General features: G+C 55.7%; 1 protein-coding gene across 2 annotated transcripts; it reads right to left on the bottom strand.

The window, feature by feature from the left end:
* Window positions 1-301: 301 nt before the first annotated feature.
* Window positions 302-27091, bottom strand: FADD (Fas associated via death domain). 2 transcript variants are annotated; one of them, XR_012497669.1, is made up of 10 exons: window positions 26616-27037; window positions 22421-24223; window positions 16868-16969; window positions 14793-16557; window positions 12531-14333; window positions 10558-10603; window positions 9674-9774; window positions 3057-3903; window positions 1983-2081; window positions 302-567 (listed from the first exon to the last, which is right to left on the bottom strand). XR_012497669.1 is itself a non-coding variant. In XM_019755614.2 (2 exons), exons 1-2 carry the CDS (start codon window positions 26899-26901, stop codon window positions 23871-23873), a joined length of 639 nt encoding a protein of 212 aa, XP_019611173.2. In that variant the 5' UTR covers window positions 26902-27091; the 3' UTR covers window positions 19234-23870. The 2 variants fall into 2 exon arrangements, 1 of the variants encoding a protein (XP_019611173.2); XM_019755614.2 differs by lacking the exons at window positions 302-567; window positions 1983-2081; window positions 3057-3903; ... (3 more) ...; window positions 14793-16557; window positions 16868-16969 and having other exon boundaries at window positions 19234-24223; window positions 26616-27091.
* Window positions 27092-27666: the final 575 nt, after the last annotated feature.

The following is a 27666-nucleotide window of genomic DNA, read 5'->3' as shown; positions in this document are numbered from 1 at the left end:
GCCGAGTTCCCATTAATGCCACATAAGGGACAGTGTGCAGGGTCTTCTGGGGTTTTCCTCTGATAAAAGAGAGAGTGGTATGGGAGAAAGCCCTGTGGCCCCCATCCTTTCTGTCCTATTTGCAGCCTGCACTCGAGGATGTGTGGCTAGGAGCTGTGACAACTGTCTTGAGGCCACAAGAAGAGGCACTGCCCACCGTGTTTCCAGGCCAGAATTCCTTCCTGCCATGTTTCAGAAAACTTATGTTTTTCCCAATTCCAAAGAGTGAGAAAAATCATCAAGAAATCGAGAAAAAGAGAGAAGCATTATACGTAATTCTCTTTGGAGATTTAAACTTAGCAATCAACAGAAGTGGTTACTGGTTGGAAGGAATCCATTGATCAAGTCCAAAGCAAGGGCAGGAAACGCTGTCACGTGCAGCTGAAGGATGAGGTTGACATTTCGGGAATGGGACGGAAGCACGTGGGACCCAACTGCCACCAAGGGACCAGTCAGTCTTGCGTGTAGCTGCATGCGGCTGGTTGTAAGTGCTTGCTCTTGGCCTTACCCTGCCAATGGTGAGTCATCCTTGCAAGTCAAATAAATATTAATGAGTTTATACACACAATGTACTTCATACAAACCCTACGAGTGGTGTTCTAAGGAATAAGCAAAGGAAGCACTTAAACTGGCCACTTCAATGTGTGATTCTGTGCAGAGCTATTAAGGTTGCTAAGAGATCTAAATGTTACACTATTTGAATCCCACTCAATAATACTTGCCGGCATTTTCCAGTGTTTGAATATTCACTGGAGGCTATGGTTTTTGGGGAAGCAGATAAAATAGTTTCATCATGGAAAAAGTAACCTCGTGGATAAAGCTTGAGGACATTATGCTCAGCGAAATGAGCCAGCCACAAAATTCCACTCAAAGGAGGTCCCTAAAGTAGTTCAATTCATAGAGACTGGAAGTAGGATGGGGGCGGGGGTGGGGTGGGCTGGGGAGGGACTGAGCGTCTCATGGGGACCGAGTTTCAGTTTGGGAAGATGAAAAAGTTCTGGAGGTGATGGTGGTGACTACGGCAAACGTGCTCGATGCCACTGAGCTGTGCACTTACAATGGTTAAGACGGGAAATTTCATGCTATATATCATGCTATATATATATATATATATATATATATATATATACACACACACACATATTCCCACAACGGTGAAAAACAACCTGTCGCCCAACTCAGAGAAGCTTTGGACAGACTCCTAAAATCGTGATCAACATCAATGCCAAATAAAAGAAATTTTTCTACGTCTGGAATATTTGTCATGAAACAAAGTACGTATAAGATTATTGGAAGGGGCAATGAATGCTTTAAATATGAGATATTTGTGGAATTATCTTTACATTTTCAAAATGATTTTTATTTGGCATTTATTTTTGTTAATCCCTTCTTTTGATGTTTTCTATTCTCATGTGTCTATGTCAGACAGAGGCCATTTTCATGTTATTAAAATATGGAATATTATCAAAATATATTGATTTATAATAAAAAGCCATGCGTTTACATTACTTTTTACTGAAAACCTCTGAACATGCTTCTTGTGGTCACCCATTATTTAAAAACATGTAAACATGGTGTTTTGAAAAACACTGAATAATAAGGGTTTGGGGGTATTCCAATTTCTCGCTCCCACTTCTCGAAGATAAACACCTGTTAGAAATGTGGAAAACATGGCTGCTGACATACTGCGGAAAGAAGGTCATGCTGAGAGGCCGTGTCAACGAGCACCCCCCCCCCACGAGGCTGGTTGAGCAGAACAGTAAATGAGTGTGTTGTTTGAGTGTGTTTAGTTCAATGACCTTTGGCACGTGGGTAATAGCAGCACAACTTGGAAAGACTTTGTCTTTCCTCCTGACTCGTCCTTAAAATCACTTTAACTTTTCCAGATGATATGACCACTGTTAGGTGTTGCAATTTTTATACATTTATACAATGAACATTACCTGTTTTTGTTCATTTATTCAGCAGACACTATAGGGTTGAGTCACTTTCTGCCCGGCACTGGAAATCCATCAGTAAATCAAGATGTCAGAATCCATTGTCTAAGCAGAGAAATAGACACATAAGTAAAAAAAATGGCACCTGCTTTGGAGCAAGTACTATGTGCTGTGGCCAGTGATGGCTCTTCCGATGGGCTCATATCACCTGGACCCCCTAAGTCAAGAGGGAGAGGTGAGGCCACCCATGGCCACAAGGTCCTTTCAGCCCTTCTGCTCTCCGATTACATGGGAAAGGAACTGAGGTTTTCCGGGAGGAGCCAGAGAGAGGTGGACAGACATGCACTCACAATGGATTAACTGGTGAATCCATTTGTCAAGCTAAGAGCTCTTGCGTGCAATTTGGATCTTTGTGTTGGAGTCTGGTTGTCAACCTTCACTGCCAACACCAAGTTAGCGTGGAATCAAAGTTTTAGCATTTCATGTAAAAAAACTGAAAACGCTGAAAAACTTTTTGTTTGAGATTGACATGTGTATTAACCTGCTAGGGTGGCTGTCACACAGTCCCCCAGACTGAGGGGCTTAAACCATAGACATTCACTGTCCCCGGTCCTGGAGCCCAAGAGCCAGGTGTCAACAGGGCTGGTTGTCTGAGGCCTCTCTCCTCGGCGTGTAGACGGCCGTCTTCTCCCCATGTCCCCACACGGTGGCCCCTCTGTGTGTGTGTGTCCTGATCTCCTCTTCTTAAAGGACCCCAGTCACAGTGGATGAGGGCCCACCCTAGTGACCTCATTTCACCTTAATCACCCTTTAAAGACCCAGCTCCACACATAGCCACATTCTGAGGTCCTGGGGGTCAGGACTCCAACCTATGAATTTGGGGGATGCAGTACAGCCCATCCCAGGCTCCCTGGGCAGTGTGCTTGGCTGTCTGGGTGCAAATACAGTGTTAGCTGCTTATCTGCCACATGTCCATTTCCAAGGAGTGACAGCTGACCGACCTAAGCTGGAATGGCCGGGCGCACTCAAGGATCACAGAATGCAGCTTACTTCACTGAGAGACTTGTTTTAGAAACAAACCTGAAAACACTCGAGCTGGGAGTCGCCTCTTTCATCTCCGTGTTAAAGTATATTTTCACCACCATGCCCATTTCTTCACGCCACATCAGGGGAGCTGTGAGTTGTCAGGGACAGGAGGCCTTTTTGTGTAACTGGCAGCACAGATCCCTTTACCCTGGCCCTTGGCTTTCTCTAATTGTGTGTATGCGTACCGTGTTCAGGGAGGAACCTGTGGGTTCTCGTGCTTTATAGGTTTTCACACATCGATGCTTAGGACAAGTTCCTTCTTGATGTAGCGTGTGAGTGTAGGTCAGAATAGTTGGGTGGGTCAGACAGAATGTGAAAAGAAAAATGTTCCCACGCACGAGGGGAGCTTATGTTCCAAGCATGGAGCTTGGCCTGCTCTAGCCATCCCACGTCGGCACCCTCCACCCTCTTCACCTGCCCCGGGTGCCCTGCTGCCCAGATGCCCTCTCTTGCTGTACCTTCTCCTGGCCCTGGGATGATGAATGGCAGCTCACCGCGTGGCCGGGACGGGATGAGAACGTTGTCACTGGCCCCTCCAGCCCAGCCTTCTCAGAGCCCACTGGTTGTGACTCAGAGCAAAGGAGGGGAAAAGGGGCCTGTTTCTTGGGGAGTGGGGTTTTTTAAATTTGAATTGAAATATTTGGCTCTGAGTAATGCTATCCTTGAAGCAGGCCAGGTGGCAGCAGCCGCTGAGGATCCTGATGAGGCCAAGAAGGCCTGAGGCAGGGCGTGGGGCGCAGCTCGGAGAAGCAGGGCAGTGAAGGAGTTTCCATCTCCTGGGAGAAGCAAGGGTCCCGTCATGTCAAGTGACCAGCCCACACCAATCCAGAGACAGTTCCGACTGCAACACAAAAAAACCACAATTGTGCTGGGAGTGCTGCCACGAGGGATTGATTCCCAGGAACCGATCGACACAGAAGGGCCAGGCCACTCGAAGCCCGGGGTCTGGGAGCCCAGGGTCACAGCCTGTTCATGTTAGTTCACGGTGCTTGGGAGTTTGGCCTTTTCACAGCAGGCAGCATGAGAACGTGAGCAGTCTTTTTACGGGGATCCCCCACAGGTGTCCCGTGGGAAGTCGCAGAGCAGAGCCTTCCCACTGCAGACCAGAACAGGCCCTTCCCCAAGTCTGAGCACAGACAGGGTTCCAGCAGGTGTGGGGGCGGGCGAGGCCGGGAGGCAGGACCCTTCCCTTGGCTGTGGGCGCGGCCGGGGAGCAGTCTGTCCTACTGTCTGTCTCCAGGTGCTCAGGCATCATTTGTGGGGCACTTTCTGCCTACGGAGCCTCCTAACTGCCCAGTCAAGGTGGCAAGGCCGGAGATAGTGACAGCGCTGCCGCTCTCAACTGCTGTAAGAAGTGAGAAAGGTCTCCATGAGACCAGGTGGAGTAATTCCTTCTTCCTAGCCTGGTTGAGAGCCGCCCTGTGACCCAGACCACCCTGCGGGCTCCTTTGGACCAGGACAAGAAGGGGCTATAGCACCCTTGCAGGACCTCATTCTTTCAGCCCACTATCTCTGGAGGGCCAACAGGAAAGAAGGAACAGGACAGGCAGGTCTTGGGGAGGCGATAAGCCAAGTAATTACCCGCCATTTCTTTAATTGCAAGGTGAGACATGCCCCAGAGGAAAGGACAGGGTGCCAGGAGAACTGACAGCAGTGGCAAACCACACTGGACCAAAGCTAGTCTGATGGGGGAGGGTGGCGGGCCGCAGCGGGGTGCTGTGGGTGGCAGGTGGGGTGGGTGGGGGTGAGGACTGACTGCCCCTACAGGCTCAGCTGCATCTTAACAGACCTGCACAGGCTCCTGAGGAAGCTTCCAGAAGCCTGGATGAGACCCCTTCTCCTCCATCACATTGAGCAGCAGGGAGAGGCACTGCCAGAAGCACCCCCACTCTTAGGGGGCCCCAAACTTTGGATCGATCACCCCGATCACTAAGTAACCTTTGAGCACCTTCCTCTCCATAGTGGGGGAATAGTGGCCCCCAAAAGATACGTCCATGTCCTAACCTCTGGGGCCTGGGGCTGCCATCTTTTTTAGACAAGGGTCTTTGCAGATGTGAAGAAGGAACGCAAGGATGTCAAGGGCCCTTCACAGAATGACTGTGTCCTTAGAAAGAGGAGAGACAGACACGGGGAGAGGGCCGTGTGACACAGAGGCAGAGACTGTAGTGACGCAGCCATGGGCCCAGGGACACCCAGGCTTTGGGCAACCACAAGAAGCTGGGAGAGGGGACATGGACGCATTCTCCCTCGGAGCCTCTGGAAGGAACCAGCCCTGCCCACACCTTGATTTCGGACTCCTGGCCTCACAGAAATGTGAGACGATGCATTTTGGGTGTTTTAAGAGATCGGTTTGTTTGTTACAGGAAAGCAATACACTCTAATACTCATGTATTTATATATTTATCCATTAAACGTAACAACGCATGTTAATACTCTCTGTACACTCTAAAATCATAAAGCAGCTGGCACGAAGCAAGCGGCGCACAGGAAGAGGGAGCATGAAGACAAAACCTGGGGTCCTGGTTCCCTGCGGGTGGGGTGGCAGGAGGGGCAATTAGTCCTGACGTGATATGTATGAGGTCAGACAATGAAGTTCGTGAACTCACCCTAGAAAAAGTGCTACACACCTCACTGCTGAATATGACAACAGTCACCTTCGAAGGACTCCCTGTGGGAAGCTATGCACCGACGCCAGCACCTAGTCCACCCTTCAAAGCAACTTTGGAACTCTTTTTCTGGAATGGCCATCAGAGCTGTCGTATTACCCTTGATGTCCTGAGTGTCATCAAAATGGCTTCCTTTCAATATTTCCTTTATCTTTGGGTAAAGACAGAAGTCATGGGGGGCCAGGTGAGTAAGGAGGGTGTTCCAATACAGTTATTTGTTTACTGGCTAAAAACTCCCTCCCAGACAGAGCCGTGTGAGCGGGTGCACTGTCGTGATGCAAGAGCCATGAATTGTTGGCGAAAAGTTCAGGTCGTCTAACTTTTTCACGCAGCCTTTTCAGCTCTTCCCAATAGTAAACTTGGTTAACTGTTTGTCCAGTTGGTACAAATTCATAATGAATAATCCCTCTGATGTGAAGAAAGGTTAGCAACATCGTTGCAGCAAGTTCGCAACCTCAATTGTCAGACCTCGTATTTCCCAAGTGGGCGATGGTATGTGGATGTCCATTTATTAATATCTTATTATTTTCACCTCTATTCTTTTGTGTGAATGAACTATTTCATAAAAAAAGGTTTTTTTTAAGGGCACAGGACTCAGGGTCATAGTCTGCACGTCCTGGCGTGTGGCTGGGGGAGGTCTCCCAAGCCTGCGAGCCTCAGTTTGCTCATGTGATTATGCAGGGGTAGGTGATGGCGCCACCTCACAGAGGTGGAGACATGGGAGTGCGTGGCGGAGATGGGTATGACGTGTTGGTCACCCAGGGCCAGGGCTGGGACCCCAGCCGGGAGGGTGGCATCCAGACATGCAGCTGGTCCCTACGGCAGTTCAGCTCTTTTCCAATAAGATAGAAAAAGAACGGTCCTTTTGGTCACATAACTTAATACCGTTTTACAATATAATTTACACCTTTGTGTACGCGTAAACCCAGCCACACTGCTTTGGCTTAAAGTTGAGAATGCCAATTGCGCCACTGTCTCCATCCCTGTGGGTGGCTGAGAAGCAGGTTTTCTCCAGCCTCCGACCTGTTTCACACCAGGTGACATTAACTGTAGGAACCGGAAGGTGAGTCGAGCTCTGTGTCCCCACCCACAGGACGCTTTCTTCCTCACTGTGCTTTCTGTGACTATCTGCAGGTTATGGCCATCGTCTGCAGGATGGCGAAGGCGGCTGGGGCCAGAGAGGCCTTGCAACCACCGTGATCCCCCTCCCCCCAGCCCTGTCCGTCAGCCTGCCCTGCGTCAGGAAAGCCTGCCCACAGGCATGCTGGCTGAGTCAGGTTGTGTTGTTCCCCGGCTTTCAACACACCTGGAATAAAATGTACAGCTCACTCAGCTCCACTCCTACTGGCCTTCAAACCTGCCAAGCTGGTTCCTGCCTCAGGGCCTTTGCACTGGTTGCTCCTCCTTGCCCAGAACACGGACCTGGCTCTTCACCTGGCTGACGTCTCCCAGTCACTGAGTTCTCACGCCATAAAGTCACCTCTTCCGGAGGCCACCCTGCCAGGGAGCCCCATTGGTCCAGCTTGCCTCTTCTGCTCCCTCTGCACAGGAGCTGTGTGCCCTGCTCCTGGCTGGCCTTGGTCCCAGTGGGCAAGGGAGAAGCCAGGAGCCTCAGGCAGTAAAGCTAGGTCCTGGCAGAGGAAGCAGGGAGACAGAACCAGCCCATATCCCCTTCCAGCTACTGCAAGACTCTGGTGTTCTGTGAGGTCAGGTGTGAGCACACAGGGTGGGAAGAAGGCACCATCCCGAGCCTAGGGAAAGCAGGGCGGCTTCCTGGAAGAAGCAACATTAAAGGTAGGACAGAAAGAATGAGTAGGACTGTCACGTGAGGAGAGTGAGGGAAGAAGGTCCAGGCAGAGGGACAAGCCAGGACAAAGGCTCAGGAGGTCATGCATCCCTTCGACCCAAAGATCCGGGGAACTCAGATTTGCTCTGCCCGAGGGAAGGGGAGCTCTGCAGAAGGAAGAAGGGGGCTCTTCCCTACCAGCCCCTCCTCTGCAGAGGGGCCTCTCCTGCCCCCTTTCCCACGCCCAGTGGTGCCATCGCAGCCCCAGGGGAGAGTGGGAGAGGGCCAGATGCTGCGGCTGCCACCCACCAGCCAAGCAGCAACCTGCCTGGAGATAACAAGCGTCAGTCACTCGTGAAAAAGGTAATGAAGACCGCTAATAAAAACTGAGAAAACCAAACCAGACCAGACCAGAACACCTCACTGCTGGCACCGGTGAGCCAGGAAGAGCTGGCAATGGTTTCTCCTGGGCTTTCGGCTGAACAAAGGCTGTCTGAGACACCAGGTGGAGAGAGAAGAGCTGGGCAGGCTGCTCCTGCTCACAGGGCCCAAGTCCCAGGTCTGGGGGACTCTGCTGGGAGAACACAGAACCGTCGCAGCCACACTGAGGTCTGGAAGCGCCTGTTCTTCTGAGCCTGGAGCTGAGGCTCCTGTCTTGTGCTCTCAGGCGCCCAGGGAGCCCCTGGGCCAGATCCACAGGCCCGGCCAAGACAGCTTCCACAGTCCCCCTGAAATCAGCTGGTGACATTCCAGCCCCTTCGGAGACAAGTGGTCGCAGTCAGTCCAAAGCCGAACGCTCCGGGATGCACTGACTCTCTGGAGCCGGACCAGCCAGGTGTGGGTCCTGGCTCTCCAACTTCCTGTGTGACCTTGGCGAGGCGACTTCGCCTCTCTGTGCCTGGTCTCTTTTGCAGGGTAGGGGTGACAACAGTACTCCTGCAGTACTATTACTGCTCCAGTACCCCAGTACTCCTACAGGTGGCCATACGATTCAATTAGGGGGTCCACAGGGGTGAGGTGTGCAGGGTAGCGCCTGGCACGCAGTAAGGGGTCACTCGTCACCAGCAGCAATAGGTGCCTTCCACCCCTTCTGGGCACAGGTGGTGGCCGTTGGGGACAGACGCTCTAAGGCTGCCAGGGCCATGAGTGCCACCGCCCACGGGGGCTGAGTGCCCTGCAGGCCCAGCCTGGGATTTTCAGAAGGGGCCCCGCTAATGTGGCTGAGAATCAGAAGAGACTTTGGGGACCAGGGGTCTTGCCAAGTGAAAATGGAAGTGAAGGAACAGAAATGAAAGCCACAGACGGGAGCAGGCGGCCATCGTCCCCCACGTGGTGTCACTCAGCTGCCTCTGCTCTGTGCCTGGGTCCCTGAGTTGAGAGCTCCCTCCTGGAGGTGTCATTAGTATTGTCATTAGTATTGTCGTTGCTGTTATTCTGGCTTAGTCTTCCTCAAGCAATAGGAAAGAGCAAAGGGGGAGCAGGTAGAGGGAGGGATAGGTTTTGCCCCCCAATGTCTCCACATGCTCCCTCATCATAGAGATGGAAAATGAGGGGGACTAGTATCGGGGTGAACAGCGAGAAGGGGGGCCCCTTTTCCAACACTCGGGACCTTGGACACATCCCACGCCCGCGCTGGCCAGGAGGCCAGACCCCAGTCATCGTTCACTTCACATTCACGCACCGAGTGTCCGCTACCTGCCGGACACTGTCCTGGGGGTGGCAGGTGTCACGGTGAACAAACTCAGGGGAGTGTCCCAAACCTGGAGGGGCTTCCAGTCCTGTGGGAAGAGCTGACAGCATCAGCAAAACTAATACATAAAAACCGTGACTTACTCCACTTGCCTGAAAGACGTCTCCGAGGCCAGTGTGTGAAACTTACGAACGAAATTCCGTGCGGCCTGGGTTTTCCCCAAGCATCCCCCCAAAACCACTCTCTTCCTGAAAAGCAGGGCACCCAGCTCAGCACCCGTCTTACTTAACACCCCACAGCATTGACCCTGCCCTCCCAGCTGTGACCAAACCCCTGGCTCCGTTTTAGGGCTCCTCGCCCTGTGGGGACCCCGTAAGCACTAGGACGCCTTAGGGCTCCGTCCGAGGCCCCATCTCCTCTTCATCTGTACCCCCTGTGCACGCTCGTCCTTTCCTGGGGTGTCACTTACCATCTAGAAGCTGACAGCCCCCAAACTAGGTTGCACTGTGTTGTCCCAAATTCATGTCCATGTGGCACCTCGGGATGTGAGCACATTTGGAAGTGGGGTCTCTGCAGATGGAATTAGGCAAAATGAAGTCACACTGGAGGAGGGTGGGGCCTAAAGCCAATGACCAGTGTCCTTATAAGAGGACCGTGTGAGGACACCAGGGAGGCGGCCACGGGCCCCGAGGAGGCAGGGGGTGGATGACGCAGCTGCAAGCTACAGACCCCCAGGATTGCTGGAAACTGCCAAAGCTGGAAGAGGCCGGCGCGACTCTTTCCTTGCACCTGTCCGACTTTGGTCTCCAGAACGGGGGGAGAATAACCATCTGTTGTTTAAGGCGCCCAGTTTGTGGGCGTTTGTTATGGCAGCCCCAGGACAATGTCTCCCATCATGACCTGTCTCCTGAACTTCACACCTGTCTTCTCACCTGCCTGCCAGGCAGCTCCTCTCTCGTGAGATCTGTTCCCACTCTGCGACCCCTCAGCTGGGGGACTGCACCCCTGGCGCCCAAGTCAGAGCCCAGCGGTCACCCGGGACCCTCCCCGACCCCACCCTGCCACTGCCACCCAATGACTCAGCCGTCTCTGAGCATTCCACCTTCTCACTTGTTTCTGGACACCGAACAGATGCAACCAAGGGCGGCCCTGCAAACTTGATGGGACCGTGGCTGCCCGAACAAACAAAACCCATCTATGAAAGGCATTCCTGGAATAATGGGGGAAACCTGAACGCAGATGGCGCAGCCAATGCCGAGGCTGCTGAACTTGTGCTTAGGAGGGAACTGTCTTTTTTCAGGGAGGTGCAGTGGAAGGGCTCGGGGACAAAGTGTCTCCGTGTCTGCAACTTACTTTCAAACGGTTCAGAAAAGGGGAAGCTGTCTGTCTTGCTGTCCATCTAATGAGAGAAAACAAAAGGGGAAATACATTAATGACTGTTGAACCAAGGTGGGCACAGTGTTCACCAGCCGTTCCTTCAACTTTTGGGCAGGGTGGAGCGCTTTCTAATAAAAAGTTCGGGGTGGAATCTTCTGATCCATCCATCCTCCTGGGCCCACTGCCTGCATACGGCCCTAGACTCCACCCCCCTCTCCCGCCTAGGTCATCGCTGCTCCAGCTTTCTAGCTGGCTTCCTGGCACCGTTACTGCTCCCCCTCACCTCCCACCCACTCCAAGCCATTGTCCACACTGCAGCCAACTGATCGCTCCCAAACCAGAAACTTACCATGACCAGCCTGCTCTTGGGACAAAGTTCAAATTCCTTCAGTGGCCTACGAGGTGCTTTGTTAGCCCTCCAGGCCCGCTCTCCTCTCCACATCAAGGTTAACGCTCCATCTGCATTCCATCACTTCCCTTCCTACCTGCTCTCCTTTACAGGGAACGTCCTTCCCATCTTTACCTGCGTCTTCTGCCTTCAGGGCTCAACTTAGATGCCTCTTTTCTGCAAGGCACATGCCTGCACCATGTGCTCTGGGGTGGACATTTACTCTGTACGTGATCTACCAAAGCTAGGATGCTGTACAGTCAGTCCTTTCTGCTGGCATCTGTCCCCCACCTGACAGTGATCTCCACGACAGGAAGGACGGGGACTGTATTGTCATTACCTCCTACCCACCTGGCAGGGGATCTGGCACATTGTGGGTATGCAATAAATAATGGGTGAGTGGATGACTGTATTGGGGCTGGACATGTGGAGGGATGGGTCGATGATGGTGGATGGATGGATGGATGGATGATGGATGGTTGGATGGATGGACGGATGGTGGGTGGATAGATGGATAAATGGATGGATAGATGGGTGGGTGGATAAGTGGAAGCACAGATGGGTAGATGGGTCGTTGGCTGGCTGGCTGGGTAATGGGTGGATAAATGGAAGGGTAGAGGTGTAGATGTGTGGATGACTGGATGGATGGATGGATGATGGATGATGATGGATGGACAGCCTGGTGGCCGGGTGGATGGATGGATGGTTGGATGGATGAATGGACAGCTGGGTGGCTGGGTGGATGGATGGATGGATGGATGGATGGATGGATGGATGGATGAATGGACAGCTGCGTGGCTGGGTGGATGGATGGATGGATGGATGGATGATGGATGATGATGGATGGACAGCCGGGTGGCCGGGTGGATGGATGGATGGTTGGATGGATGAATGGACAGCTGGGTGGCTGGGTGGATGGATGGATGGATGGATGGATGGATGGATGGATGATGGATGATGATGGATGGACAGCCGGGTGGCTGGGTGGATGGATGGATGGATGGATGGATGAATGGACAGCTGGGTGGCTGGGTGGATGGATGGATGGATGGATGGATGGATGGATGAATGGACAGCTGCGTGGCTGGGTGGATGGATGGATGGATGGATGGATGGATGGATGGACAGCTGGGTGGCTGGGTGGATGGATGGATGGATGGACAGCTGTGTGGATGGATGAAATAGTACAAAGTGCCCTGAGGAAACTGGGGTCAGGTTTAACCGCAGGAGGCTTATTCGAGGAGCTGAGGGGGTAGCGTTTCGGCGATAGCTGCAGTTTAATGAGCGCCTCCTCCTTGCTGGGCCCGACCTGACATTCTCCATTTGTTACCTCCCTTCACCCTCCTGGCCGCCCTTGACTGAGACATCTTCCCCTTTTCTAAGTCTCGCCTCATTGGTTAATATTATTTTAACAACAAAAAAATTAAATAAGCAACCCTTGCATTTGAAACAGCATTTAAAAGGTACGACAGTGTAGACAGTAACAAAAACACACGCTTTCCCCACTGCCGACACCCCAGACCACCGTGGACACAGCAGGAGCTCAGCAAAACGCACTCACCTATTTCACACGAGGAGAAACTGAAGCTCAGAGTTTAAGAACACGCCCAACGTCTCAGAGTCTGGACGTCTGCGTGCGTGGTCAGGACGTCTGCGTGCGTGGTCAGGACGTCTGCGTGCGTGGTCAGGGCGTCAGCGTGCGTGGCCAGGACGTCAGCGTGCGTGGTCAGGACGTCAGCGCCGCGTGGTCAGGGCGTCTGCGCCCCGTGGTCAGGACGTCTGCGTGCGTGGTCAGGACGTCTGCGTGCGTGGTCAGGACGTCACCGTGCGTGGCCAGGGCGTCAGCGTGTGTGGTCAGGACGTCTGCGCCCCGTGGCCAGGACGTCTGCGTGCGTGGTCAGGACGTCTGCGCCCCGTGGCCAGGACGTCTGCGTGCGTGGTCAGGACGTCTGCGCCCCGTGGTCAGGGCGTCAGCGTGCGTGGCCAGGACGTCAGCGTGCGTGGCCAGGACGTCTGCGTGCGTGGTCAGGCTCCTCCCACCACAACCGGCCCTGTCACCCAGGGAGCAGGAGTGGGGGAGGGGGGCAGGCATGGGTGGGCCGGTGGGCGATGGCCCACGAGGCTCAGGGACAGGAAAGTCATGGCGTGTTCCGGGGACGGGATGAACCTGCCCAGTGTGGAGGACGGTGTCAGGGAGCGGGAGCTGACGCTGGCTCCGAGGCCTGGGAGGCCAGGCTGGGGAGCAGGCACCGGCCGGCCGGGCCGAGCGGAAGGGCCGCTGTGGTCTCTTCAGAGCCGGGAAGGCAGGGGCTGGTGTCGAAGCCGGGGAGCCGGGTGCTGCCGAGCAGAGCCCCGGCCTCGCAGCCTCAGCTGGGGCGTCTGCGGGGGCGCCCCGGCCTTCCTCACCGACTGCGCGTTGTCACCTCCAGGCCCGCGGGAAGAACCGTCTGCTGCTGGCCGCTGGGCCCCTTGGCGGGCTGAGCTGCTGGCTCGGGGGCAGCGGCCGGAAGGCTGGGCCCGGGCTCGCAGTGGGGCTGCCCACGGGGCGCCGGGAGCAGGCTGTCCCCCGGCGCGGCGCCTCCGGCCTCCCGGGGACTGTGGGGCCTGGCACCGCACGGCACTGAGCGACGTGCTGAGACCGTCCTTCCCTTTTCAGTGTCCATCGGTCCTGAGCAAACTGAGACTCAGCCTCAGGCCAACGACGCCTCGTGGGTGGTGGGTTTTTGTTGTTGTTTTTTACCATTTCTCCAAACAAAAAGAGCAGCTTTCAGGTTCAGAGCCTTGAAGGGCAGGGGACTCGATCAATAGTCTCAGAAAATTACTTTTTCACGGCCTTCGTTGTTATAACCACCTCTGCTTACTCCGCGTGATGGTGTTTCGGTCAGTACTTGGCTCGTGGGAAGCCTGTGACATCCCCGAGCACAGAGGCTTCCGCGAGAGCAGCTCATTTCTCTCCCACAAACGCAGCTGCGAGGGAAGCCTGTCAGGGCTGGTAGCGGCTCCGTGGCCCGGGCTCCTTTGATCCTGTCGCCTTCCTCCGCTCGTCATGGTCCCAAATGGCTGCCAGGGCTCCAGCCATCGCGCTTGCGTTTCAGCCGGAAGGAAGAAGGCGCTGACGTGCACAGCCCTCTCCCTTTACACTTCCAGGAAGTTCCAAATGCCACTTGTGCTCACACGCAGAACTTCATCCAACGGCCACCCCACTTCAAGGGAGGTTGGGAAGCACAGCCTGGATTCTGGGCAGCCGCGCGCTCCGCCAAACATTAGGGGTCTCACGTGAAGCGAGGTGTGAACAGGCACTGGGGGGGCTCTAGCCATGTCTGCTTCAGGCTGCTTTCCTCCCCTGACGGAGACATCCACTCTCCTATTTAAAGGTGAGGAAAGAGTCACTAAGGACAAAGCTAAGGAAATGAAAGAACAGGTGGGACATGGCTAAGGCAGAAGCAGCCAGGCTGGCCCTGGGCCCACTGATTCAGGAAGCGAGCTGTGAACACAGAAAAACAAAAGAGGTAACGGAAGCAGCAGGGCGGGGGCAGGTTTCATTTTCAGGATGAGCTCTCAGGCCCAGGTGTGGAGGGGCCTGGAGCGAGAGATGGGAGGCAGGAGCCCCGGAGGACGGAGGATGTCAGTGCTGGTTCCAGAAGAGACAGACAGGGTCCGAGTCAGGCAGGGGAGCTGGGAGCCTGACGCAGGTGGGGCGAGGGGGAAGGCGCATGGCTGTCCCGGGGTCTGCTGAGCAAAGCCCACAGGTGATCCCGAGCGAGTGAACAAAGCACTGACTAGGGCGGTACGTGGGGTGAGGGCTCACGTGCCCACCACTGACCTCAGCGCATCCTCCCAGCATGGAAAACCTGTCCCCATCTGTCCCCATCGTACAGTGAGAGGAAGCGTCCCCCATGGTGTCCGGCTTGTAAACAGCGGAGCAGAGCCACACGAAGTCCGGCTGCTTCCTGCACCTTTGTGGGCCGTCCTCAGGGCTGTGCCCGATGCCCAGCACAGTGCCAGGCACATGAAGGTTAGCTCGACCGGTGTGCTGCTGAGTGAGTGAGTGAGTGAGTGAGGCTTCTGTGCCCAAACATTCTCCAGCAAGAGTCTCCTGGGACAATACCACCCCTCCCTTCGGCAGGGAGCCCTGGTGGTGGTGGTGGTGGGGCGTTTGATTTTTCCCAAAATAAAAGGGTGTGGGGACCGGAAGTGTGGCTCTCTGTGCTCCACCCCGACTTCTCTGGGCGGGAAGCCAGCAGCCGGGTTTATTTCCAGCGGCAGCCAATGCTTTCAGCAGAGTATTTTTGGAGCACACACAGGCCTTATTTTAGCTCTCGGGGTTGTTCTGTGCTGGCCAGAGATGCCTGGCCACCCATATGCTACCTGTGACTGCCTGCCTGCGGTGAGCTGGGACAATGGCCGTGGGGCAGCCTTCCCTGGGAGCCCCAGGACAGGACGCAAGCGGGCTGGGATGGGCTTCTCCCCACACTGAGCTGGGCCACTTTCTGGGCCCGCTCTGCCTGTCTAGGACTAGAAGATTCTGCAGGGTAGGCCAGCTCTCAGTCTGGCAGTGACGGAAGACTTCTTTCTTCCACCTCCTACCGCGAAGCCCCGGGCCAGTCACCGAACCCCTCGGCACCTGTCTGTTCTTAGCTGTCAAAAGGGGAAAACCACCTCCCTTAACTACAGTCCGAGGTTCCTGGGAGGCTAACACAAAGCACTTTGACAAAAATGGAGCTGCTCTACGCCTTATCAGACACCACATTCTTCCTAAGTGATAACACGGAAGCGGTGAGTGCTTACGAGCGAGGCGTCCCTGCTCAGAATGGGTCCCGGCACTGGGTGCACAGGGCCCTAAGGACTCGGAGCCCAGCTGCAGGGGGGACTCGGGGTGTCACACATAGCCCCAGGCCGTCCTCCTCAGGAGGCTGTGAGCACTGCGCCGCCTTCCAGAGCCCAGACAGGGAACGAGGAAGGTCAATCACACCCCCTCCGTTTATTTTACAAACTGGATGGCGGAGCCTCTTAGATTAATCTGAAAACAGAAAGAAAACCCCAAAACACCAAAAGTCACTCCCAGCCTGGAGGAAGGTGGGGTTTAAATCTAGGGCTCAGCTATCGCATCCAAGCATTCCGTTCGCCCTGGCGGTGACTACCCGCCTTCTTGGGGAAACACCCTCCCTGTCCCCTAAGCTCAGAGTTTGCAGCGTGTGTGTGTGTGTGTGTGTGTGTGTCTGGATTGTCATCTGGGGGCCAGAACCTCATGAGGCCACTGGGAGACTCTGCCACATCCACATGAAAGACAGTCAAGATGGTTCCAGCCTGTCCTAAGCAATTAGATTGGGAGGAATGGGCAATTAGTGACACTTAACAGTTGGGATGGAAGAGTCATCCTGCCTGGGGGGCGGGGGGGGGCAATGCCAGGGCTCCACCCAGGACTGACTCACACTCTCTGGGGGCGGGGCCTGGGCTTCTGCAGTTTGAACACATTTCCAGAAGCTTCTTCCTTGGGAGCAAGGTGCTCTGATTCTCCCCCTGGCCAGCTGGCACCCACTCTGTTATCAATCCAGCTCCGTGGACACACCTCCTCGCCCACTGGACACCTTCCACAGACACCAAGGGCCCCCCATTCAAGGTCATCAGAACCGAGCATCCCTTTGTGGGCTGGCCCTGCCCACACCCAGCCCTTGGGTCCCCTTCTCAGGGTGCCACCCCCTCCCCTGGCACCTCCCAGCGCTGCCCCCTCTCTCTTGCCCCACGCACATTTCAGGCCCCAAATACCCTGGAATCTATTCCTGCTGTTCCCGGCATCACCACACACCATCCCAAGCCAGCCGCCACCGTCCCCTACCCTCTCCCCCAGCCTGTTTGCACCCTCTCCCACTAGTCCGTCCACCTCAGCCTGAGCAGCACCTGGGGGATGCCAGTCTGATGTCAGCCTCCACTCTCTGCCTGGACCTCTTCAGAGCCCTCCCCTTGCTCCTGGGACAAAATCACAGTCATGACAGTTTCCAGCTGCAAAACAAAGAAAACAAACTGCAGCCAGGGTTGGCATGGTTGGCGCAGCAAAGCAAGCTGTTCAAAGACAGAGGGTGGCTTGTGGGCCTCAGGGGGACAAGTGCCCCAGGACTCGTGCGCAGGGGCTCCAGGGAACCTTCAAGCTGGCAGTGCCACCAAAACCCACGAGACCTCTGCTGTGCTGCTCTAGCCCATGCAATGGGCTCGCTTGTGTCACCAGCGTGTGACTCAATGCCCCATCGGGTCCCGGGCCAACTCTGAGCTGCCGGGAGGCAGAGGCTTGGCAGGTGCCTCCGCTCGAGGACAAGTCTCTCAGGTACGTGTTGGCTCAGTGACAGGAGCCTGGAGGCAGAGCGAGTCGATTCAGCCACTCACGATGGTCATCGCTAGGCTCTACTGTCAGCCACACAAATGTCATTGTGAACGTGAGGTAGTGCCAGGAACGAGGCGGACGCGTCTTCACTTGTGTCCTTACCGTCTGCTCTATGAGCAAGTCACCGAATCCTCATGGCACCTTGGAGGTGGGGGCCGGAAGAATCCATTTGCAGACGAGTTCCTTTGCCAACGGCACATAGCTGCCAAGTGGCAGAGCTGGGATTTGAACCTGGGCGGTCGGCTCCAGAGCCAGGCCTCTGGGATGCCACGCCCGCAGTGGCACTGGTCACTGTCCCTGTTAGTTCTGCCTACTGTTACCCTGTCACTACAGGGTCCCCTTTCTTGGCCACCCGAGCTTGGATCTGTGCTGGAAACGATGAGTTGGTCTCCCAGTCTTGTCAATCCACATACACTGATTTTTTCCCCCCATGGTCTTTGTTTTATGACCTGGGCTACGGACACCATCAGTGGGGTCAGATGACAGAAGTCCCATTTCGTGCCAACAGGACTGGGTGGGCAGCCTGGGTTACACGCTCCCACGTGAGAGATCCAGGGCTGGTTCCCCTGGCAACACCCAGGACCTCAGAAGGTCTCCGGGAACAATCACGTGATCTGAGAGTTTATACCCAGGCAAGCCGTAGAGGTGTAAAGGCAAGTCACTTAGGAATAAACAATGACATTTAGTGACTTTACCGTGTGCCACTCTCAAGACACCACACATCTCCCTGAATCTCTCAGCAACCCTGGGAGAGGGAGGGTCCTATCAGGTGAGAAAGGGAGGTTGTGGAGGAGAGGCTGCATTGTGGGGTCCCCCAGCCAGAGGAGGTGAAGTGGGCCGCCCCAGGCTGAGCGCTTTGCTAAGAATCTCCTGAATGAAAGAAAGGGCGGGTGGATGAATGGAGCCTACAGCTCTGAGCGACCAGAGCTAAGAGGTGTGTCCTTTGCACAGGGTATCGACTTTGCCTGGGGAGGGGGACCCAGGGAGACTTGTGGCGATTCAGGGGCTGGGGGCGCCTCCCTGGCTGACCTGCTGGGACCAGGGGCTGTGTCTTGGTCACCGCAGGGCACTCTGGCTGGGGGCCTGGGTGTCGGCGATGGCCTGCCACACCCACCCTGGCACGAACTCCACAGCCTGACTGGCTCGAGTCCAGGGAAAGCGAAGTCCACTGGGGAATCCAAACACCTCAGATGACAAACTTTCGTGCCTGCAGGTAACTCCGGTCCCCACGGGAGCCCTGGGCCCGGCCCTTATTATTGCAGTTTATTCATTCATTCGTTCAGCAAACCCACCGTCAGCCCGGACTCCCAAAGCCTGTGGATGGACAGTGCTGGAAGCAGCAGTAAAGAGGAAGCCGGGAGGGTAGGGGGTGGGGGACCACTGTGAGCTGCACCCCCAACTAGATTGAACCAGCTACTTGACTTGGAGCTGACGGGGCCTGGAAAAACACAAATAAATCAAAGTTTAAAACAAAAAAGAGGAAGCCAGGGGTGGGGGCCCTTAGGGCATGAGCCTGCTGGGGGGGGCGGGGGGGGGAGGACCGGCTGCGGGTAGTGGGGTAGGGGGGTCGGGCAAGGCTGCCCTCGGACTGGGGTGGAGGGCCGAGAAGCCGCTTGGGCAGGCTGCTGGGCACCCCTCCTGGGCCTCATGAAGCTGCGGGTCAGGGCTGACCCTGAGGGGCCTGGGCTCCCTGGGAACCCGGTCTCTCCAGCCAGAGATCCCTCTGGGAGAGTCACACACTTACGTTACTTCCACACACACAAATGTAAGGCCCGATCTAAGCTTAGGCTTGTAGGCCTCGTAAGCTGTAAAACATCAGTAAACATACAAATGAGGGAGATACTCCTACAAAATGGATAAGACTTCAATTAATAACGTAATCAAACGGTTTAGTGTTAAGTATGGTTTTTTAATGGGGGTTAAGACATATGTAAGATTTACCCTTTTTTCCATTTTCGTGTCACTGAGCACATTCAGTGTCATGTGACCACCACCACCACCCATCACCGCTCACCTTCCCACACAATAGCTCTGTCCCATCAAACGTGATGATGATGTCATGTGTCTACACTGTCATCAGGCAGGTTTGGGAGGTCAGGAGGCCGTGCACCCGCCTGGAGTCTGGGGTGACTCAAACGGCCCACATTTTTCTATTCAACCCTTTCCAGGAAAGCTGTACCCACATGTCACATGGCTCTCACTCCATGATGACCCCATTCACCCCCTGAATAGGCCTCTGTTCCTTGGTGACAATTAATGTGGTTGGAATACATGTGTGACTCTTGCCACAGTATCTTTAGTCAGACTTAAACACTGAGAGCTTCTTTGATGAAAACGGGTTTCAACTGAAAATTTTCCTGTAGAAGACACGTTCTTCCTTTGCACTAGCAGACGGATGGTGACAGGCATTTTCACAGAAGCACACGCGACCCCGGCACGCTCGCCTGGCGGGTTCCAGACGCAAGGCACACAGTGATCCCGCGGTTAGAAAGCAGCCAGCAAGACAACTCAGAGTAGTTATCGTGGAAATAAAAACACAACCCCTCAAAATACGTATAGCTTGTGGTTTCTAAGAATCCAGTAGGGGTCTGCAGATGGGGGATGGGTTAGTGGGGGTGGGAGGGGCAGGGAAGAGCAGAGCTGAGGGGAAGGGGTGAGGCTCATTGCGGGGAGAAGGGTGGGGAAGGAGACATGCTGTGAGGTACCCCAGGAGCTGGTGGGTTCCCGTTAGGTTAAGATTAAGTATGGGAGGGCAGGAGGGGCCAGGCAGGGAACTGGGCAGGGATGCCTGCCCCCACAGTGCCCACGTCCTAACCCCAGAAGCTGTGAGCTTGTTTCCTTGTGTGGCAAAAGGTGCTGCCCCTCAGTGCTGACAATACGGGTCTGGGTGCCTCGGGGCGATGTGAGGCACCAGGGACCTGAGAGAGGGGGCCGAGGCCCTGTGCTCCCTGGTGGTTCAGAGAGGAGGGATGTGGACGGGTGCTGGGAGAGGCTGTGCCGGAGTGGCCGGGCGGGCGGGAAGGAAAACCGGGACAGAATTTCATGGAGAGAACAGTCAAGCGGTGTCCAAGGCCCTGAGGTCAAAGAGAAAGGTCAGGAGGTGTCAAGGCCCTGAGGTCAAAGAGAAAGGTCAGGAGGTGTCCAAGGCCCTGAGGTCAAAGAGAAAGGTCAGGAGGTGTCCAAGGCCCTGAGGTCAAAGAGAAAGGTCAGGAGGTGTCTAAGGCCCCGAGGTTGAACAAGACAGAACAAACGTGTGCACAATGGGCTTGGCAACCTGCAACCTCAGCTAGTGCAGACTGGGGGGTGGTGGTGGGGGTGCTCGGGAGGAAGAGGCAGTGGGTGCAGAACGGTGAGTGAACGGGGAGAGCACGGGATGGAGAGGACCTGCCATGACCCCACCCACCCAGTGCTCAGCGACGCTGCAGGTGGGTGACCGCCAGATCCCCGTGTGCGCGTGTCCAGGGAGCGGGGCTGGATAGCGTGGGGCGGGGTGTGAAACTGGGTAACTTGTGGGGGGCAAAAGGCAGGGGGGCTGACCCTTTGGTCCAGGAAACACTTCATCAAACTCCTCTTTATTGGCCTGAAATCTGCACAACACTCTCTCAGAGGAAAAGGGAGAGCAACACGCGGCCTTAACTCCACCTTTCAAGTAAATCACATGACTTGTCTGCACCTTTACCAGAAACATAAATTTTACATGATTGCAAAACAAACAAAAAACAAAAAGGAACAAGGATTTCCTGTAAAATTGCTATGAGAAATCCTTGGCCAAAACTTAGAGCAGCCCCTACTGAGGGCCTGTTAATTGATCCTGTCCTCGGGGCTCAGCACCCATTATGTGGCAATTGTATCTGTCCCAGGAGAGGTTATGAAAAGTTCCAGAACACTCCGCCTTGAAGTAGCGGTAGGGAAATGCTGTGTGCAGGTCAGTTCAGAAGTGAGAGGAGGAAGGGACATCTCAGGACCACAGGCTCAAGCGTTCTGAGGCCATAGAGAGCAGCCTTCTGACAGACCTCGGGTGGCATTGCACTGCTTGCTGTTAAGGAACCTGAGAAGCCAGTTACCACAGATTTGGGCAAACACTTATAATGGCCCCTGTGCAAGGTGGCAGAGCCACAGGGAGCGGCCCAAGATTCGAACCCAGGTCAGACTCGAAAGCCACATGCTCCACTGCTCTAGGGACACTCCCCGCACAACAGTCCAGGTTACCAAAAACCCCACCATAGAAGACGTGGCGAGTGCAGAGTATAAACAACCGCCGTAAGAGTGATGGTTCTCAAACGCTCGCTGTGTGTACTTCCACATCTAGTGCCCATATAAGCATTTGGGCTGTTGGTACACCCTGTGTGCACATTTAATATGCGTTCCCTTGTTTCACAAAGCTGGGGACACTGCTTCCAGAGGCCAGGCCGCCTGGACAGGTGGATGCGGCTATCGGGCTCCGACCCCCATCTCCTGGGGGCAGTTTCTCCTGCAAGTTGACCCCACACTCCAGCTTTAAGCTGGTGGCACTCCTCACCCACTCCGGGCCCTGGAAGTAGACACCTGCCGGGCCCAGCACAGGATGGGGGCACTTCCTCACTCATCTCCTTTCCTGGGTCTTGTAACCCAAGGTCTAGGCTTGTGCCGGTGAGATGAGGTCACACGGCAGGTCACGGTCACGGGAGGCTGCTCCCAGGTCCCGGCTCCTCCCTGCTCAGCACACGACAGCATCTGCTCTCTGCAAGTCCTGGGATGGCAGTGCCTGAGCAGGCCGTGCCTCACCACACATGGGAGTGATGGGGTGCAGGGTGAGCAGGCACAGCTGGGGACTGAGCCCTGGCTAATTCCGGGCACAGTGTTGTCAAAGCCTGTCAGAGCACCTGCTGTGATGGAGGGTCAGGGGTCTCTCCAGCTATGACCAGCACGCAGGGGGAGGTTGGGTGCTGTCAGGATGTTAGGTAGTCCCAGGTTAGCAGCTTTTGCCATAAACCATAAGGGAATGGCAGACATCTGAATTCTGCCCCTGCTCAAAAAATACGGACGTTTCCCAGAAGACCTACTTCCCGAAGCTACCCATCCACCAAGCCACTCACGTTTATAGATGGTGGGGAAGTGTCTCATCCACAGAACGAGCCCCGACCCGAGGCTTGAAGAGGCAGGTGCTTCTGGCCGGCGGGGGCCCTGCAGTGCGTCGGGCCACAGCATCGGGCCTGAACGCGGCCTAGGCTGGCACCGCCTGGAACCTGTGATGAACCAGTTAACACTGTGCTCCAGCCAGGCTTTCGGGGTCTCCAGGACAGTGCCACCTCTGTCCCGTGTGCTGCCCCGGCCCCGGCTCCCAGCAGTTCCCCGCATCAGGAAGTCTATCTGCAAAGGTGCAGCGGGGCTCAAAGGCCGGCTCCACAGCTTCGCGGGGACAGTGCGGCTAGAATCTTAGCAACCCAAGGTCAAGACAGTGTGGCAGGACATCCCAGCACGTGTGGCTTTCCCAAGGCCACAGCTGGAAGGCCGGGAAAGGGGCAGACACTTGGTTCCCTGCTTCTTGGTGGCCACGGCCCAAGCTGGCACAAGCTGCCCTGGCAGATGGGTGTGCTGAGGTCACCTCCCCCGCTGGAAGTCAGTGCAGCAGCAGGAAACCCCCCACCCATGATGAGCTGCACCAGAGACTGAAATCACCTGCCAGGGGACTTCTGAGAATATGTGCACTGGAACCATCGACGGGAATGGAAAATTCTGTAATATGGAGGGCTGTGCTGGAGAGGCGTTTGCTTTGCCAAGATTACCTTAGAAGCTGGAAGGAAGGCTGCTTTTTCAAATTACAGGATTTAGCTCCTGTGCCAATTCTGTTATCACAGAGAGTTTGACACAAGATAGGAACAAACTGTGGAATCACAGGAATTATAACACGTTCAGCAACTGACACTTCCAGAGGGCACTTCTGAGCATTTGACAGGCATTACCTTGGAGGAAACCTAACTCACTCAGGGCCGAGGGCTGGGGCATGGGCGTGGCAGGCCCCCAAGGCCAGGTCAGGGCTCTTCTCACCCCGCGCCACGTGCCTTGGCCAACTGTGGGGGTGGCAGAACGACCCAGTGTGGGCTCTGGGGCCAGAGCGTTTGCTTCCAAGCCCAGCTCTGCTATTTGTATCCCACTTTCCCTCCAGCTCCTTAACTGTGCTCTTTTCCTCCCCTGTAGGATCGTAATGGTAAGAACTGCTCATTTTCACAGATTTCTTCTGCGTGCTGACATGGTTCTGAAACGTCCTCCCGTAGGAACTCATTTAATGGGGACACGACCATCCGGACAGAGGTCACCATGAGGAATGAACGGAGGCATGTGCAGGATGCCCAAGCCCCGCCTGGCACAGAGAGTCGCCGCCTACATGCCAGCTTTCACAGAGAAGTCAGTCTGGCCGAGCGCTGGGGTCCCTCCCCCAGGCTCACAAAGGGCTGGCACCGGAAGGCACCCGGTCAACCTCAGTGGATGGAACCAACATTCCAACTGCGCCGATGCCCTCGGTCCCCCAGGAGAGCAGCCGGGGCATCAGAAGGCTGTCGAGGAGGGCACATCTGAGGCCCACGACATCTGGGACAGACTGCTGCTCCCAGTGTGCCCGCTGCTCTGGAGGGCCCGGGCCTGCTGACGCTCCTCCACGAGGTCTGCCACCAGGTTCAGCTGGCACGCCCTGAGCACCGCCACCAGGTGTGACACTGTCGCGTCCTCTCGCTGGGCGTTCTTCCAGACTCGCAGCGACTCCCTCACCTGTTCTGTCAGGTTTCGGGGATACTTCACCTCGATGGCATCGATCTTGCTGTCTGACACTCTGAGCTGACGAGCCAGCCTTCTCCAGTCCCTCCCCACATGTTCAGAGATGACGTCAAACGCTGCCTGCAGGTCTGGGGACGGAAAGAACACAATGATTTACCAGGTTTGGAGGCTCTCTAGGAGCCAGGTACCCCCATATTCTCCGACGGGCTTCTCCGTGCTGACCCAAGTGCTGCGTACACAGAGGTCCTCTTGCAGAGGCTGAAATCACCCGTAGCAGAGGGGCTGGGAGGTCACAGAAGGATCAAGAGTGGCCTCTAACCCTACCCCAGCCAACCCCAGCCCAAAACACTACCCAAGAGCTGGGCCTGCTGAAGACTGATGGCTGCGGAGGCTGTAGTGGGGGCTGAGGGACGGGCTGGGAGTTTCCAGAAGGACACAGGTTGCTCCCCTGCCATCCTGAATGGTGGTCACTAAAAGGATGTGTCCGTGCCGAATCCTGGACCGTGAATGTTAACTTGCTTAGAAAAGGGTCTCTGAAGATGTGATAAAGCTGAGGATCTGGAGATGAGGTCATTCTGCGTTATCCAAAGGTCCCCGAACTAGTGACAAGTGTCTTTAGGAGACAGACACTCACAGAGAGGCCGTGTGACCATGGAGGCAGAGACTGGAGGGGTGTGACCACAGCCCAGGGACACCTGGCACCCCAGAAGCCAGAAGAGCCTCCGGAAGAAGCGTGGCCCTGTGACACCTGGATTTCTGAAGGTGGTTCCAGAACAGTCAATCAACTTCCGTTGCTTTAAGCCTCCAAGTCTGTGGATGGCAGCCCCGGAACCTAACACATACCCCGATTCTCATTTTGGAAGCTGCCCTGACTGACCAGCAGTCTTTGGCCCATGGCGACCATGTCCTCATCTGCTGAAATCACCACTGAGATGAGTGATCTGGGCACTACAGACCATGAAAAGCTGTTTCTGGAATGCGAAGAGGAGAAAGGACAAACGCTGCTTGGAGGTCTCCTGCAAATGTGTATCTCCAGCTACAAACCCCCGAGACACATGTCAGCCTGGGTGCCATCCCCGCCAGCCCTGACAGCCCTGTGAGGTGGTCACTTGTCATTATGACCATTGGCACAGGTGAGGAAACTGAGGCATACAGCTGGGCAATGGCAGACCACGATGTGAAACCCTGACATGTGATGCCAGAGCCCTTCTAACTGTAATGTGAAATTGTCTTCTGTAAAAGAGTGACACACATTGCTCCGTATCAAGCCACACACACCTGCTGTTCACCTTCCGGTGTACTTTCCTCCAACATACAGTAACTACATAAATAAAAACACGCACAGCACATACAAATCTAAACTGCTATCTATAATTTGTGGACTGCCTTTTAAAAGTATATTTTTATATCAGCATTCTCCCCCAGTGAATAGCCCCGAAAATGTGATTTTCCTATGTTTCATCTATAGTTTGTCTAGCACTGTGTGTGTGTGTGTGTGTGTGTGTGTGTGTGTGCGTGTGTCTGCTTTCAGGCGGAGCTGCGCTGTCCAGCTTGCCACCAAGAAACACCCGCCCTTATGGAGTGGTACCTGTGGTGTCACGTTTATATCCTCTTTGGTTCAGTGACTGAACGACCATTTCCAGGCCACAGCCTGAAGCCTGTGAAGGGTGCCCCCAAAGCACTTCCCAGCCCCCTCCCCAGGCTCTGAGGACACAGGGGTGTGGCTGGGAAACGCTGCTGTACTCAGGTCTCCCTTTTACTCCTGGAAGCCTCTGCAAGCCACAGGCTAGGGTGGAAGCCGGGGGTGCCCGAGAGGAGGGTAGGAAGCCAGTACAGAGTGGATTTGATGAGAGGGGCAGTTTAGTGGCTAAAACCACCCCCCCAAGGCCACACTGCCTGGGTTCAACCCGAGCTCCGTTAGTTACTGACTATGCGAGTCACTTAACATCCCTCTGAGCCACAGTCCTCTCATCGTCAAGAGTGAAATAGTAACAGACAACAGTATGTAACTAACGGGGTCACTGTGCGGAGAACACAGGCCGCGCGCTCACACAGCAGCGGGCACCGCGCCCGGGACGCCTTCTCACTGTCTGTCCTCGCGCTGTGGTGTGAAGGGCGCAGGCCGGACACACTCCCGGAGGCACAAGGGCACCTTCCGCCCCACCTTCCGCGCCCACCCTGCCCCACCCAGGGGTAGTTTCTAATTTACGTGTTGGGAGTGGGGTGGTGGAGAAAACACTGAGGGGGGGGGTGTCCATGTTCTGTCATCGAGGGAGAGTTAATGTTCTGAGTTTCGATTCTCCCACCTGCAGAGTGGGCAGGCCACCTGTCTCCCAGGACTGTTTAGGGAAAACGCACGCAAACGACACCTGGGCAAGGTTTGCTACCCGGCAGACTGGCTCTGCCTTCCTGGGGCCCCCGCCCCCGACTCCTGCCCCGTCTCGGGCCCTGGCCCCGTTCTGTCCCCGACCCACCTCTCCCCACCGCCGTGCTCCGCTCCGGCCCCCGGCCCGCGCCCACCTTGCTCCTCGGGCGCGGCCCCGCTCGTGGCGCCCGCGTCGAAGTCGTCCAGGAGCCGCAGCAGGTCTTGGCGCCGCAGGGAGGCGAGCAGCTCGCGCAGCAGCTCGGTGCGCTCAGGGTCCAGCTCGTTCTGCTCCAGCAGCACCGAGAAGAGGTCGAGGCCGCTCTGCACGCGCTCCAGCTTCCTCTTGCTCACGCGACGCTGGCACAGAAACTTGAGGTCGGTGAGCTCGCTGCTCGACAGGCCGGCCGACACCGAGTGCAGCAGCACCAGGAACGGGTCCATGGCGGAGGGCGACGGCGACCTGCGCGCGCGGCGGGACCCGGGCCAAGCCTTCCGCGCGCGCCCCCCGCCCCGGCCCGCCGCCCGCTCAGCAGCCCGTGCTCCCGGGACCCCACAGCCCCGGTTTCCTCCTTATGCGCCCCGGACCTAGGCCCCACTACCGGAAGTCCACTCAGGGGCCCATTCGTCCGGCATCTCGCGACAACTCCGGGTCCCGCGCATGCGCTCCGAGTCCGACCGTTGCCGTTTCCGCCCGGGAGGCGCGGAGCCGCCGCCAGGGGGCGCCTCAGACAGGCCGGCGGCACGGGGCTGGAATGGCCTCTGCGCCTGCGCCCCGCGCTCCCTCGTGGTGGGAACGTCTGGCCTTGAGGGGTCCCGAGATCCCTAAGCGCCGGCTGGGACTGCGGGCCTGCGTTTCCTGTGGAATGTTGCACAGCGGATGTCGATAATAAATGCACTTCTGATTAACATTTGTGATAATGCATGTCCTTTAGTGCCCCCTGTACACCTGTTTGTGGAGAAAAAATACTCGAGTTTTATTTAGGTATTAATGTTTAATATTTGATTTTTAAAGTTGTAGTCATTGATACTTTGAACACTTTTTAGCATTTATTGAGCGCCTACTGTGTACCAGGCCTACTGCTGGTGCTGAGGACAGATTCGGGAACACATTGGGGAAGTCCCGGCCTGCCAGAGCTTAGTTTTCAGTACACAAGCTCACAGAACACAGGTGAAGTGCAGTGTGCTGGCAGTCTGTACAGCCAGGGC

This window comes from Rhinolophus sinicus, linkage group LG06 (assembly GCF_036562045.2).
Source record: "Rhinolophus sinicus isolate RSC01 linkage group LG06, ASM3656204v1, whole genome shotgun sequence".
Taxonomy (NCBI): Eukaryota; Metazoa; Chordata; class Mammalia; order Chiroptera; family Rhinolophidae; genus Rhinolophus; species Rhinolophus sinicus.
Note: the sequence above shows the minus strand (reverse complement) of the source record. Positions and strands in the feature narration are given on the sequence as shown.

Excerpts from the sequence above, each read along its gene's own strand:
- FADD (XM_019755614.2), bottom strand. The coding sequence starts at position 26,901 with ATGGACCCGTTCCTGGTGCTGCTGCACTCGGTGTCGGCCGGCCTGTCG. Across the intron at positions 24,224-26,615 it reads GGCCGCGCCCGAGGAGCAAG|ACCTGCAGGCAGCGTTTGAC; the intron begins GTGGGCGCGGGC and ends TTCCGTCCCCAG.